Raw genomic sequence first — 16,662 nt, 5'->3', positions numbered from 1 at the left:
GGTGGAGCAAATTATAATCAAATGCTAAATAAGAAATTTTTTAGCCAACAATCAACTTTCATGAACTGAAAACACACTGTGAAAGGGTTGAATTTATAAGATGGAAACATGGTCAACTACCAGACCGTACAATGCCGTGGTAGTGACCTGTCAATCATTAGGTAGCCCCGCCCTAAAGCATACCCTGCTTTATGGTCTATCTGACTCTAAATGGACCATAATTTACTAAACAAACATCATGCTGTATTGAAGATTGAAACTAGAGATTGAGACCATAAACTCATGTTTACTGAGGGAATAAATCAAGAGAGAAGTAGAGTCATTTTATGAAAGACTTCTATACAACCAGATTTGTATTTGCAACCAAAGGAGTCGCCCCAATGGCCAACAGAAAAATGCATGTCTTAGTATTTGACGCCATGACACATTTTTGGAGGTGTTGTTATGAGAGCCAGGCTAGCCTTTTTGTCTTTGTCTCCAGTCTTTATGCTAAGCTAGGCTAAACACTGCCAGACACCTGCCATCTCACTCTTGAAATGAGTGCGTTTCCCAAAATGCTTGGCAGATCTTCTAAATGCTAACATTTCAGAGCAGGAATCACTCGGAGATCTTAGGAGGTAAAGATGAGCATACTCATCCCCCCCCCCCCCCCCCGCCCCCCGGGATTGTGACAATGATGATATCTTAGCACATTTGCCACCATTCAAGGCTTATTTATATAAATTAATTTGTATGACATGACATGAGTCGGATGATACAGCATGGTATACTCAGGGAGATTTATAGTACTTATCTACACCATATGGAAAGAGTGTGAAGAAAGAGAATGTGCTGAGTCGCAATGACTCATGGGAGTTAAGTCAGAGCAGAGTGGGGAAACCTAAATACCTGCTTCTGTTGTAGAGACAGAGATGAACTACAGGAGTGGAGGCAGAAGGGGTACAAAGCAGAGTGGAGAGGTGCAAAAGTGTAGGTGTGTGCATTTGACATAAACATGTAAGCGAGGCAAACTAATACCGAAATGTGAGAGAAACTAAATATACAAGAGGAAGAGGGGTCAGCGAGTAAGTAGATGTGAGTGACTATCGGAGGAGTGGAAGTGTCCCTGTGACAACTGATTGAGAATGTGTGAGGGTCCACCTAAATGGGAAATGCGTGTGGTCCAAAGAATGACATCCTTTTCTTACACATGTGCGTCCATGAAGTGGCATTTCCCTGAGTGCACACGAATGTCTTTACCTCATGTGAAGTCTTACAGTACAGTCTGAAAGTGTCTGTCTGGCGTAGTGCTGACACACAAACACACGTACATGCACACACACACACACACACACACACACACACACACACACACTGTGTGTATATATATATATATATATATATATATATATATATATATATATATATATCCTGCAGCAGTCTCTGGGCGAGACAGGAAGGCAGAAGAAAGACAAGCAAGATGGCAGGAAGTCATATGAGGCCTCCGGGGAACCCACAGGAAGCTGTAGTTGCCATTATTGACCCAGACGAGTTTCAGTGAGTTTGTGTGTGTGTGTGTGTGTGTGTGTGTGTGTGTGTGTGTGTGTGTGTGTGTGTGTGTGTGTGCGCTACACTAGGCCCAGCCTCACAGGTCAAAAACTGAATCATTTACCACAACCAAGAAAAGGTCAAAGGTCAACCAAGAATGGAATTAGCCGTTCCTGCCCCATACCAAATGCGCGCGCGCGCACACACACACACACACACACACACACACACACACACACACACACACACACACACACACACACACCACTTTCAGATGAGTCATAGTATCCTCTCTTTGCTGAGTCAGTCACTACTGCCTCTCCCTTCGTCCAAACAAGGCTTGACCACTTCAATGATAAGGCCGGCTCAGGGCAGTGAGAGCTGGCTTCACAACAGAAGTAGGAAGAGAACATTAGAAATGGGAAGCCGGTTGGACAAGCGCAAAGAAAGGAGGGAAGGAAATGGAAAGGAAAGGAAAGATGGCGCATCCCAGGGCGTAAGCTGTGGAGGAAACTCGCTCGCCACAGCTCGAAGGGTGGAGAACATTTCCATTCCCTCCCATTACCCATTTTTGATTGGCGTCCGGCTCAAAAGTCACACCGGAGGGAACATTAGGAAAGGATTTATGTTTGAAATAGACCGGTTTGGACTGTGTTTGGGAGTGGACGCTATTAAAAGGTTGTGGCGCACAGATGCAGCGCCCGACGCTGGACAGCTGGAACGCTGCCCAGAGTGGTTGGATTAAAACTGTCCCAAATTACGAGACGGAGAAAAAAAAGAATGAGGCTCCCACACAGGGAACACTTTTTCAGATAGAAAAAGAGGGCAGAGAGAACACGCACTAATCTGACGTCTGCCTGCTCTGTGCCTGCCAGATGTTGGCCAACTAGACCTGATTCAGTTGCGCCAGTTTGGCTAGATATACTGTACATTATATCTTTGCTCCTCTCAACACACAGATGGGTGAAAGGTATTTTTTAAATCAGTATTTACTTGTCTCTTTTTTTTAAACTTTACTCTGCAGTGCTTCACTGGGACTGCGTAGCTGCGTTGATTGCGCATGCGTTGACACATTGCGACCATATGCCGACCGTTCAACGGGAAGCGCAATGCCTTCATAGCCATCAGCTGAAACTTGGAAATGCACGTCTAGTTGTCCCCAAACAACCTCACACTTCCTTCTTTTTGAAGAACCGAACTGCCACCTGTGAGACGTGTGTCCAAAACTGCTGAGCAAGATCGTTCTCAACCACCTAAATATGAGAGCAATATCACATTTGGGGGTAATATGTTATTGCCTTGACAAAGCAAAAATAAAGCTGTCCCTGTTCTTGAAGCACTGCCAAACTTCACACATGGCCTATATATCAACTATGCGTGCAAGCCTTGAAACGCTGGTGGAAAGAAACTGTTTAAAACACACTCAAATCCCCCCAAAAACAAACCCAGAACAGCGGCACATTTGCTATCAGGAATTTCTACAGCCAGCTGCAAATGTGTAGTTTAATTGATGCGATCCATTAGCTCCTCTGATGTGGCCTTTGTTTGTTGTGTCCAAATCAGTGGCAATTGCTTCCAGGTTAAATTGCAGTGGGTTGTCAAGTTCAGTTGTTGGCACAGGAGGCTTTCATATGGGTCTATGGGGGACTTGGAAGCAGGTTTAAAACTTTCTCCAGGATGAGTTGTTGCACATTTGGCAGAGGAGAGGGAGTGTTTACACAAGGGAACCAAAGATGGATCCCACACATGCTTATTCTGTCATTTTAGTTTTGTCAGGTACACACCAAGGACAATAACTCATTTCTTTTGCTCCATTACTTATTCTATACTCATGTATTTTGCATGAAGAAGTTGCAGAGAAGTTAGTAGAGGTTGCTCAAAGGTTAAACATTTGAGAATGCTTCTGATGTTTAGGTATGATGCAGCAGAGAGTTGAAAGCAGGTGAGGAAAACCGCGGTTTTGAGATATCAGGACATGCTGACATGGCTTAATATTACAATCATACAATCATGGCACAATGGACGAGTTAAGGATTTAAACTGAGTGTGCACTGTGCAGTCTCTAGTGGAGGACCCCATTATGGAGGAGAGGACAAATGGAGGCGGTTTACTCCTCCGTTTGGCCCAGATCTGTCGCTCCCACTCCAGAGGCTCCATTGAGTCTCACTCGCCTCCTCGGGAAAGGCTTTCATAACAATAATCCTGTCTCCTGTTGCCATGGAAACGCATTATGTTATGTTATTCTCTATTTTACTTTATTTCCTCCCCCTGTAGCACAGTTCCTCACCTCGCTACATTGGCTCTTCATGTCAGTGCTGTGTCCAGACAGAGTGACTGCTCAAGGTCTGGTTGTACTGATTTTTGGACGGCTGGTCAAACGTATCAGCATGTCGGCTGCTGGATCGGTAAAACAGAAGTGGGGGACCAACAGCTTGGCCAGATGATCATAGCAGTTTGTGCAATGCCCAGCCAATCAAATCAGACATTAATCAAACTGTCATGGTGATGATCTAACTTAAATATCGCCAGGCGCATTTCCTCTGCGTTGGCACTAGGTAGGCTTAAGGCTCGGGGGAACTTTCGCACACACCACAGCTTGGACCGATACTGGGGTTGCGATTCAATAAGTAAGTAAACAAGCATGGTGATATATCAAGATTTTATAAATCCAATATTTATTTAAATTAAAAACTGCCATAGTATAAAGAACACAATGTCATGTGCCTTAAATGTGACTTTAAAAAAAAGAGTTTACTTTTTATGCACTCAGAACAGTGGAACTGTAACATCCAACATAATATAACTACTTTCTGTGCAATCTCAGCCATGTAAACTGTTCATTCAAAAGCATGTGAGAACCTATACAGTATCCAAAATCATATGATACTCCAGTGTATTGATATTTTCTTACACCTCTAATTATTAGGGGGTGCCATCACAAAATATATAAAATGTGTGTTCTTTTGGTTTCAGAGATTCTTCCTCAAAGGAGAGCACATGAAGTGATTTACATAGTGGATATGATTGCTGTAGCACACACAAAGAGATTCATCTGTGAGTGCTACATTCAATGCTGAAAAGTAAAGACAAGATGAACCATAGCCTAACACAGACACAACCCCAGAGACAAAACATCTGAGTGACACCACAGGTGTGGCCCTCCAACAACCATCTGAAGATTAATCTATTCACAACATGTGGAAGGGCCCAGATCCAATGACAAAAAGCCAAATCGGTGTTCTCTCCTGGGTCGAAAAAAACTGCAAGTCAAGAGGTTTGAAAATCGCAGATGGACCTGTCTGCTTCTGGGTTCTTCTCCAGCTCGTGCATCGGTCAGCTTCATCACATGCTCAGACAACCTGTTAGTTCTCCAGAAGTAAGCTTTAGTTATTGTAAAGCTGGGGGGGGCATTCAATCATGATTGAGGGGATCAATGTCTTGATTGCAACAATCCTAACTTTTAATTTTCTCTAATCAAACCAATAAATACAAGGCTACTGAGGTTTAAGGGCTTGTGCAATACCAGGGATTATAATGGAGCCTAAACAGCAAATATCGGATCAAGCCAGGTCAATTAGCAGGAAAGACGGAGAAAGGATCCCTAGTGGAAAAACATCTGCCTTGATAATAGCCAATAATTTCCTATCCCAAATGGAATTTCACTTAATCTCCTGAATTGATAATGACGGTTGGAGGAGTGATATATCCTGCAGACAGTGAAGTTTAGCACTCCTAAAGACTAAGCGGCAGAAACTGCCCTGTAGCCTTACTGCTGAACACATCGTTGAGAGAGGGAGAAGAAGACAGAGGAAGAAAAAACTCAGAGGTCGAGGGGGCATGGCAGAGGCGGCGAGATGGACCCAAACAGTAACGGAGCGGACAAAGAGACAGAAACAGAAAAGCCCTGTTCTTCCACGCCAGATACAGCTCACATGGCAGCTGAAAACCACAGCAGACTCCTCCATTCTGACAGCTGTGCCCTGATCCCTCTCCGCACCATGGGTATATGCCAAAACAGCCATGCCAGTCTGGCACCAGTACAGAGGGACCAGCAACCTCTGCCAACAAGTGTGATCTGTGCACGAGATGGGAACTGTCGCACAAGGGCGGGCTGCTGTGTAGTGGAAAGGATGAACTTCTGAATTTGTGGAATGAGGTTGGGGCGGGGCCTCATCCAACCATCAAGACACACTCCACAAGACCCAATTCTCTTCCAATTCCCGTCTCCTAATCCTGTTTGGTCAGGATAATGAACAACACGCAAGGGAAGGGAAAAGAATTGGACTGCTCGGCAGTAGGAAAAAGAACATTCCAGGATTTACATTGTTGTTTTGGGCCAACTTCATATATTTGACTTGTGTTTTCACTTTAATGAGCAGCATTTCTTTATGGTGACTCATTTTGGAGATTGCTCAAAAGTGCAGCATCCAAAACAGCACAAGACTGCATCACAATAAAGTTGAACGTTCTCATAAAACAGCTACTTTCTCTATACTAACCACAAAGTTTGCTGCCATTAGTTCTGATCCTACAGAAGGCATTATCAAAAATATCCTAACAAACAGGCAGTTAGTTTACATGTAAGACATACTGTTAGACTGACTCATTTATTATGCACCCCACGAAACCACTTGGGTCGTATTACAGTAGTATTCAATTGTTCACTTAGAGGGACTCTGCTCCACTATTAAAACCACTTAAGGGATGATGAATCCAAGGGCGTTATCATACCTATAGTTTGTTTGCTCTGGGCTAAATCAGGGACCAATTTGTCATGATGTTGCATATTGCCTCAAGTTTGGTTTTTGGACACACGGCAGAATTTACAAGCCCACCAAAATGGGTGACGTATGAGGAAGCTGCATCACATTGCTCAGAATTTAGATTAAGGAAAACATATGGAAATAAATAGACTCCTGTTTCAGAAATAATAAAGAAGGGACAACTACACAGGTGGATCTTGGCCACAGTCATTGTTCATTACATAATTTGCATTGATCACCTAAGGCCAACGATACCGTTTGATGATGGGGCACGGCTGCGCCTGGAAAATAATGTGTTGATGTAGTAGTCGCCATAGGTGCATCTGAAGTAAGCGTGCATGCATTCCCATAGCGCAAAGCGCAGCTCACTGTGGTAGCTGGTTTAATCCAAAGAAGGCGCAGTGCTTCCTCCAGTTGGATCAGATAGAGGTTGAATCATGTTATTACCACAAATGAATAGTACCAAACCAAACCAAAGTTAATTTGTAACTCTGGTGCACACCAAAACAACCAGACCGAGACCATGTTGAAGAGGTAGTCCTGGTCCACTTGTTTTGGTCCACACCTGAGTGCGATTGCTGTGTTCACAAGTGCCCAAAAGAACACCACCAAAGGAGGTAAACTCTCCAGGGTTCAATTAAACTGAACTAAACAAAGCAGGTGTGAAAACGCCCTAAACCTCAAATATATAATACACGCCCTTACCACCGGTCTAAGAGGTCTATGTTAAGACTTCAGCCAAAATCTAGGCCTAACTGGTTAGATCTGTTAGGCGCAAGCATTTGCTTTGAGTGACATTCTGAGAAATCATTCAACTACCCTGCTCCATCTTTACTCACCACCAGTTCGGAGAAACGTGCATGCAACTCCTCAGCGGGCGGCATGGGGGCACTGAACTCCAGCAGCTGCAGAGGCACGCTGTCCTTGAGGTTGATCTCCGGAGGCTCGCTGCTGCCGAAGCAGCAAAGGAAGCCCAGGCCTGGCCGCGTCCTCTTCCTGGGGGGCATGGTGGCTGTGGTGACACAGGTGGCAGTGATGATCCCGGAACCAGGAAGGTAGAGGAAGGGGCCAAGGGGCAGGGAGGGGGAGTGGAGAGGAGGAGGAGGCTGCTATCTAGGGGGCATGATCTAGAAGAGAGAGAAGAGAGAGAGAAAAGGTTATAGAGACATTATCAATGGAAGCTGGCCTAGGTTTGGTTTCCCCAGTGTCAAAAAGAAGTACTCTCACTGACATGCAATAGATTTGGACAAGCATGTTTAATGTCATAATGCATGACATTTCCACTTGTAAGGTAAATAATTTATCTGATTTTCAATCACAATGTAGCACGACAGAGACTATACTCAGTTCATGAAGGTCTCGTGCTGGTCTACACACACTCACACACAGTATCTGGTCAATGTTTCCTTGGAAAGAAATGGCTTGTAGTGCACAGGAAGTGAAGCAATTTATTTCCGTGCTTGGATTTTCTCAAGACTTTACAGTGCTGGAAATACAGACTAATTAAAAAGAGATCACTGGAAAGCCGAAATGCTTTAGCTACAGGAACCTACAACCACAGCTGACACCACCGTCATGTCTGAAAACCGTTGATTTCATCTATTCTCTTTCAAAATCGTCTTAATTCCATTGACTATGTGCCAGGGCGAGGAGGCAGCATGGGCCGCCATCATATCCTCATCTTGACATCGGTTGCTCTTATGCCTGGACAAAGAAACCTCTTGTCCGTGAGCTACAATGGTGCCTTCGCAGCGTGTGTGTTGTTTGTGCAGCCTTGCACCGAGAGCTGCCCCAGCGGTGCCCTCACTCCTTCAATGGAGCAGACACTGTGTGTATGTGTACGGACGGTCGTGGATGACACCCGCTACAACAGGAACAGGGGACTGAATAGGCCGAGACACCCTGGAGGATTTCCTCAATGCTACGAAAAGGATATGGGTGGTCTTCATACTGTATGAATAATGCACTCTTTACACCATATTATGTCCTATCAACCACATTCTTACTTACACAATGTGAGCACATACCCACAGCCGACTCGCAGAGTTGCCAAAGCTGTTCTTTATCCAGCAGTTTACTGCATTTGTGAATGAATGGACCTCAAGTCTGTTATGCAAATACACCGTCATGCAAATCCAGCAGAAATAGTTGACCAAGAAAATCAATTTTGGAGCTATTTATGTGAAATACTATTAAAACAATTCCAGGAAGTTGCCATCAAGAGCACGGAACCAACAGCAACGAAAGCAAATATTTTAAAAAGGCAAATAAATCCATTCCTCTCCCAAATGTTTTTATTGATATTTATACATAACCAAACAAGCATTTAGTAATGGCTAGAGCTTTTCACCCGTCTGTTTAATACGGCAGTGAAAGTTTATGACTTCTGTTTCCATGAGAAGCCACAATCTACTACATCTCGACCGAGCACGACTCTCCGCCATCGCTCTTTCTCACACATTCGTTCAGCGTAGGAGTTCTCCCTGCACAGTTTATAAATAGCTGGATGGTAAATTCTTTATGAATGCGCTGGGCCCTCGACAGGAGCTTAAGGGGGGGGGGGGGGGGGGGGGGGGGGGGGGACACGACACATACCACGTTTCCATTTTGCCCCTTCGTCGTTTGCTCACTTGCTTTTTCCGCCTCCTTGAATCTGCCATCCCTCTCTCGGGCAGCAGGGTTGTGCACAGATACAAATGAAAACTGGAGGCTATTTAAATGAAAAGCAACAAAAAGTTTTTCTTTGGCTTGTTCGAACATAGAAATGCCTGTGGAGTGTGCAGCCATCACTGGGCTTATTTTATTTACTGTATCTTAAATTATTCTGTATAATCACCTTCAAACATGTTTCATAGTCATTGCATCAGTGTGCCAATTATAGCACGTGTGGCATCTTGCACCAGCGTGAGTGTTATGACGACCAAGGTGACAATCCCTGAACCCCCCTTCCCAAATCAGGGAGGGATTAATCTGCTTCAGGGCTCCAGACAAAAATGAGCGTAGGACCCCTACTGATCCCCTGCTCCTCCTATTCCCAGTGCATAATGTAGGTGCCCCGTTACCCATGCAGAGCACCAGAAACTGCATCAGAAAAATCTTCATTTGATGAAATACTTGTGTATTTGTGCAAACAGAGTATTAACTAAAATAATAAAAAGGTATTAACACTACATTTTTAAACCAACAGTGTTGGAGGGATTACTTAGAAAAGGTTACGTTAGGTAAAACATTCTTTGTTGTTTTGCTGGCTAGCCAGCTAGCGATAGCTACATCGTTTCACTGAAATATCTACCTAGCAATCTAGTGCTAGCAAAATTTGAACACATTCTGTGATTCAGTCCCAAAAATGTAATAAACTCTTCTAAAACATCTATGTGTTTCTACTAGATAAAATAGATTAAAAAAAAAGTAGTAGCTAGGGATGAGCATGAGAAACAAGTACTCAGGTACTCAATTTGAACGCCAGTATTTTTTCAATGTAACGTTATGACGCATTTGTAAAATGAGTAAATTTAGGTCAAACTTGTAGTTTCTGTTGTATATTTCTGTCACGCTGGTTGTTGCCGACGTAGTAAACAGCCGTGGCCTGTCCACTCCTCCCGTGTGACTGAAAGCAGTTAACGTGAGTTAGCATTACGCTGTTAGCCAGCACTATTCAGCATCACTTCACCAGCTGTGTGTCTCAAATACTCACTGCCTTGACAACCCAGCTGTGTACGGACGTTAATGTCGAACTAGTGATTCTTGTTTTTTCTCTATTTTAGGCTGCTCTTCATAATTCAGTTTGTTTGCTTGCTTCCATGGCTGCAGCACACCGTTTGTGTGCTAATTTGTTTCATATGTGGCAATCATGGCTGTCAAAATGGCCATTGTGCGAATGTCACACAGGCCTGAACAAAACCAGACATTACGCACCGGAATGGAAATTTATGGAAAATATTATGGTTGTAGCATTCATTGTTGCCAGTATTTAAATTTTTTCTTACTGTCTGATGGTATATCATGGTCAGTTTATGATTCAATAAATTACATTACATATTGTTCCTTTAAAACAATACTCACTTGCCCAAGCCATTTTTGGTCGCTGTAATTCCTGTCCATACTGTCTGTGAAGAGACCGCAGTTAAACACTAATGAAAGAGACTATAGACAAAATCCTTAGTCCTCGTTGTGGTCAAAAATGCAGCTAAAGCTAACATTAAACTTCAGCAGTCTGAGTAGGAAAAATGAAGACGATATCAAGTAACAATTAAGTCCTTTTAGTACAAAAATTCCATCTGTTAATCCCCCGACTGAATTTTGTGACTAAAATAACTAACTTTGAACATTCCTGATTTACTTGGCTAACTCAGATTGCTAAAAAACCCTCATATTAGCTTTGGCTGAATATAGGAATGCATTTTTGCTTAGTACAGGGACTGTAAATCTTGTTCCCCAGCTCTTACATTGGAATTATTTTAAGAAGGCCAGAGTGGACATGAGGGACAACTTCATCAAATGCAAAATGCACCAAAACCAAAAATGCACATGCAAGTATACCGTACCAAACAATTTTGCACTTTTAGTGACATAATTAAATAATAAAACAGAGACCGTGCTAATAATTTAAATTTAACTGTCACAAGGTATTGTGCACAGTAAGTTGCAGAGATGCCACGCTAACCTATATTAAACCAGATGTGGCTGAAGCATGGCATGCTGATCACAAATGAATGTAAAGAGGAGCATTCATTGGGTCAGTGGGGAAAAAGGAAATGGTGATGATGACAGTAAGAAGCCCATTTCAAGATGGTAAGTTATGGAGATTATTTTCCATGCATTTACACTTGAAAAAGCTCTTCCTATGACGGTCAGTGACTGCTTTTCATCATTTTTATTACTTTAAGATAGTGTATGAGCTGCTGCCAAATCTTTACGGTGGTGATTTAGTATTGACGCTGTGGACAGCTGGTGGAGCCTAATGGAACAGAGGCCGCTCTATGGGGATTTTAAAGCCATTCAGCACAAAAACGCACAACCTAAACCTGCTGTCCAGTCTCTCTCTCTCTCTCTCTCTCTCTCTCTCTCTCTCTCTCTCTCTCTCTCTCTCTCTCTCTCTCTCTCTCTCTCTCTCTCTCTCTCTCTCTGTGTGTGTATGTGTGTGCGCTTCTATCTTCACTCTTCCACACGTGCGGCCAGTCCTCAATCAACACCAGTTCTGCTGGCTGTCTTCCAGCCCTTGCCCAGGGGAAACAGACCAAGGAATCCAAACACGCACACACAGAAATACTGTACTGTATACTGTAAATAAATAGACGGTAGGCCTTTGTCATCCTCTGTATGGTGTAGTCACCACACAAACACCAATCCAAATTGACCATGTCCACTGCCATATGTGCCCTGACAGAGCCTCTCTTATGCCCCAGCTTTTCGTTCGACCCCTTCCTCCCTCCCCCTCTGACTCGCTGTCACCTCCCATTACTTCTCTCTTTTGAGGGCGAATGGAGTGACAATTCCCTCCATCAACCCCCCTCTGACAGTAACATCTGTCATTTTTTCCTCGCCATTTCTTGCATGTCCTCCTGCCAGCCCTAATCCCACACATCCTACTCTTCTGTTCCTTTGCTTCTCTGCGCTCATGCTTTCGGCTAGCGATAGCCGGGTGCAGTGACTGTGTGCTGCTATTTCCCAAAATCTTTTTGTCGCAAAGAGCTCACGATTTAGTCTAAATGTGAATGTGCAATGAAAAGCTACAGCCATATCTGGCAACTATAGCCCAAAATGTTACACAGAAGAAGCACTGGGCAGATGGATGAACTGTTGTTTCTCCGTAGGACACTTTTGCCGTGCGCTCCATCATACTTGAGCCTTCCTTTCTGTCATTCCTTCTCTGGTCTCTTTTGTGTCAGCGAGCTGTCGCACATCGGATGCTCACAACGTGAAAAACTGCACACACACATTTCCTTGCTTTTCCCCCTGCTCATCACCGGGAAGCAGATGTATGCATGGCCATTTTACAAGTCACAGGAAGAGGAAGCTGTCACAGAGTGAAAGCCCGTGGATCTCTGCGGGCTGGTGCTAATTAAAAAACATCTGTGTGTTTCAGAGCAGGAGGTGCAGGAAGAGGCGCGTAGAGGTTTGTCACTGCTAACTGCTCATCGACGAGAATTTAGGTGCACGCCTGCAGAAAAGCAAGAGAACGTGGGACACATTTCGCCAAATTCCCTGCACGCATGCTTCTGCAACAAACGCATTGTTTGTGCACAGCCATGCAGTCGCGTGTTCGCACGTTTTAAAAAGTCAGACACACCCACTCATTCGGATGCAAGCGCGCGCACACATGCGGTATTTACATACTCGGAGAAGCTCAGAAGCAGAGAGGATAGGCTGCTGGCTGCTGTGTGTTAGAAGAGTCTGGAGGGCGGCGGAGCGGAGAGAGGGAGACAGAGAGATGAAGGAGATGAGGGAGGGAGGCAGGGATAAAGGGATATACTGCTGCCACTTCTCATTCAGCGCACTACCTCATCACCTCATCCCCAGCGCCGGGAAGTAGGTCAGTGGAGGAGGAGGAGGAAGATGAGGAGGAAGAGGGGGCGGCAGTGAGGAGGGAAGGGCTGCTGCTGCTTCTGCTGTGTGATCGTGTTCGTGTTTGACGAGATTCAGAAGTAGAGGTGTATATCTTATATTTAGTGCCAAATTAAATGAAGCCCGATACAAATCCAGCTCCTGTTGATTCCATCCCTCCTTGGACCCAATTCCAAAGAGCTGCATCATTCACCCACTCTGCACATTCCCCTCCTCACGCTGCAGCTTCACCAGTGTGCTTCTGCATCGAAATGCATCATGCTCACCATCACCCTCTTGTCTTTTCTTCCCACCTCACACCCCAGTACCTCTAACTGCCCCTCACTTTCAAAATAAGGATGAGCCCTTGTCACCTTCTTTGTAATACATGGGTGGATGAATGGATTCCGATCTAGCTCTTTTCACCCACTGATGCCAAGCAATTAAAGAGAGGCAAAGAAAATATGACAAGAGTGATGTGGCAGGAAATACAAGAAGCAGCAATAAAACGGTTTGAAACAAAAAACAAGTAGAATAGGTGAAAAAGGCATGGCCAAGAAAGAGCTAGATTATTTTAAAGAGGCGCTGAATAAAAAATCAGAAGGAAGCCTGTGGCGCACTTTTCTTTTCTTCACACACACACATTGTTTCTGGGTCCCACAAATGAGGACCATTCCTCCCGGGGTGCTAGGCCTGGCGGAGGATGGTGCAGTCAGGGTTACATAAGCACCCAGCACCAGAGATGGCGGCGCAGTGCCACGCTGGCACAGACACGAACAAGGCTATAAAATGCAGTGCAGATTAAGAGATTGGCATTGTTTTGGCAAACTGTTGGCATGCAGCTGGCGAGAGGAGTGCACGTCTGACAGAGCCAATATCAGTGTTGGATGTCAGAAAAGCACCGAGCAACTAGAATCCCCTACGGTTTCAGTCCTGGTTGATCTGGTGGCACATTGATGTAACATTGAAAACTATTGCATAAAGACAATTTCGCCATGTAAATCCAAGGAATGGCTATTGTCAAAGAAATTCCAGAAGTAAATACAGCATGATCATAGGATGAGGTTTGATTAAAGTTGTTCTGATACCAGTATCGTTAATGCCTCCGATTCAGCCTAAGATGCTGGATCAGGTATCAGCTAGTACGCAAGCCTACGCACCGATCGTATATCAGGTTGCCAAAACTGATGATGGAAGTACCTAACGAGTGAGCCACCTCACTTCTTTCTCATCTCAGTTGAGAGTTGCACATGTGTCTCAGCAGTGATCGGGCAAGTGCTAGCGGAGAGTGTAACGTTAGCCAGAGTGAGCAAAATGTCAGCAATTTGGCAATAATGTGCACTGAAAAAAAATGTCGAACTAGATAACAAAAGGAAGTTCAATGAAATGAATTCTCTGTATGCAACGCACAGGTATCGGAGAATCCCAAGGTTTGAAACAAAGCAATTGTGAGGATAATGACCTAACCCAGAGGTCTTCAACAGGGGGTCCAGGACCCCTAGGGGGTCCGTGAAATTTTTGGTTGATTAGACAATTTTTTTTTAATTTTTCTTTTTAACAAACATGAATCTGTCCATTATTTTAATAGTTTAGTATTGTATGCAAGATAACAGGTATGTTTATGCACAGCAGTGGCACTAATAGGCCATCACTCATTTTTGTTTCCACATTTTTGTTTAAAATAAAAACGTCAATTTGAATAGCTTGTATGCATGATTATCATACAAGGTATGTTTCTAAATGGCAGTGGCATGGCCACCCTACTCACTGTACCTTGCACATGTTTAAAATAAAAACATGAATATATGAACCCGTGAATTATTTGAATAGTACAATAACAAGGTATGTTTATACATGGCACTAGGCCCAGTTTAATATAAAACACATATTTATACAATATACTGTATATAGTAGGGGGTCCCTGCTCCATCTCTCTATCAGTTTGGGGGTCCTTGGCCTGAAAAACGTTGAAAACCCCTGATCTAACGTTTAAACATCCCATAATTTCTCCCTTAAATTGGTACGGGCACATGCAGCAGATGACAAATCACAATGTCAAACCACAAAGGATTTCTGATGTCCTGACACAGGATGCCAACATGGAGGGACACCAATGTGTCCACACACACACCAAACACACACCAAAAAGGTCTTAATGGGGTTGTGTTGGGACAGGTCAGCATGTCCTTTTATTAGTGGGCGGTCATGGCTGTGCACTGGTGTGTGGAAATTGCATGTGGAAGTGAACCTCTCACACAATAATTTGACATGAAGTAGCTATTCAACCCAGCCATTGGACACTTTGAAAATCTGCCACTCTTTGGGTGCTGTTGCCCCAGACGTGTCCTCTCCAACATGCCCTACCCTCCCTTTCTGCTGTCTGCCTGTCTGTCCAATGACTAATGGACCTATCCTTCAATCCCCCCCCCCCCCCCCCCCTTCCTCCAAGGCCACAGGCTGCAAGCCTAATCACCTGGGACACTGAAAACGCATTCTCCCATGAACCCCATTGGATCTGTGGCCCACCCACAGTTGCTGCATCAGGCCTTGGGGAAGCCATGTACACATCATACATCTTAGCCTGTTTGGGTCAGAGGCCGCACTGCAGTAGTAATAAGTTACATTTAGTGCAGCATACAGTACAGTCAAGCATTCCCACATACAGACATATAAACACACATTTTAGTTTGCTCTGTATCACGCCAATCAAAGAGATGTTATTCATGCATCACTTCCTCATTTACACAGGTTAAGCACCACGGGTGGTCACTTTACAAGATGTGTGTAAAGTAATGTGATTGATCCTGAAACAGCTGTCATGACTAATAGAGAAGATCCATCAATGATCAAATGAATGTAAACACAACACATGCACTGCACACTACACACATTGCGACTTGCATTCCTGAGATGTGACATCACCCATCTATCCCAGTGCAGGTCTCCGTGGTTGTTAGCAAATTTCAGTCTCAACTGACAAATGACCAGAGCGGACAGAGGAGGTACTGCTGTTATTTCATGGTACATTTGCATGCAATGCATTCCTGCACTCGTCCTGAAAGCACACAGCAGGCCGGTGCTTTCATAAGAGTCTGTGCAGCGAGCGACTTTCTCATTTGGACCTGGACAATGAGCCAGAGGATTTGGTTTGGACATTTCTGCTGGGGCCTGACAGGGTAGGCTAATGCAGGCGGGGATGGTTCTTTTGGTCTGAGCAACTTCAAATTTCCTACCCTAGCTAGGGGGTCCATGTGCATCTGATCTTCAAGGGGACAGCTATTTTTAGCTATGACAGCATGGTCTCTCTCCAAAACATTCTTGGGCCTCTCCGATTGGCACGGCAAACTAATTCAAGAGAATGAGTTTTAGACATGAAGTACGGATTATTTTCGATGTAATTTCTGTCAAGATAATAATATGAAGTAAATGTTTGCTTAAACTGTAAGTACGCTGTTCAAAATACATTACATTACAGTCATTTAGCAGACGCTTTTATCCAAAGCGACTTACAAGAAGTGTATTCAACATAGGTATTCAAGAGAACTACTAGTTACCAGAAGTCATAAGTGCATCTCCTTTCTTAAACAAGCATCTAAGAGCATAAACCAGAGCAAAAGTACAGTGCAGAAACAAACTAATACAATTACAATAAGTGCAACAAACAAATATGAATACAATAAGTGCTAAGTGGAAGGCTCAGGGTAGTACTTATTGAAGAGGTGAGTTTTCAGCCTGCGCCGAAAGATGGGCAGCGACTCTGCTGTCCTGACATTAGTGGGGAGTTCATTCCACCATTGTGGGGCCAGGACAGAAAAAAGCTGTGACAGGG

At 44.1% G+C, this 16,662-nt stretch overlaps 1 protein-coding gene across 3 annotated transcripts in view; it reads right to left on the bottom strand.

Annotated features, from left to right (window-relative positions):
* The window catches only part of daam2 (dishevelled associated activator of morphogenesis 2), a 96,688-nt gene that overhangs the window by 52,767 nt on the left and 27,259 nt on the right, over positions 1–16,662 (bottom strand). For all 3 annotated transcript variants that reach the window (XM_068717735.1, XM_068717737.1, XM_068717736.1), the window contains exon 2: positions 7,130–7,417. In XM_068717735.1, coding sequence (XP_068573836.1) covers positions 7,130–7,297 — 168 coding nt within the window. In that variant the 5' untranslated portion in view covers positions 7,298–7,417. The remainder of the gene's footprint in view (positions 1–7,129; positions 7,418–16,662) is intronic.

This window comes from Cebidichthys violaceus, unplaced genomic scaffold (assembly GCF_023349555.1).
Source record: "Cebidichthys violaceus isolate CVI_PGR_0920_01 unplaced genomic scaffold, fCebVio1.0.p SCAF_22, whole genome shotgun sequence".
NCBI classification, from domain to species: Eukaryota; Metazoa; Chordata; class Actinopteri; order Perciformes; family Stichaeidae; genus Cebidichthys; species Cebidichthys violaceus.
The sequence above is the reverse complement of the archived record's forward strand: the minus strand, read 5'-3'. Positions and strand labels throughout refer to the sequence as shown.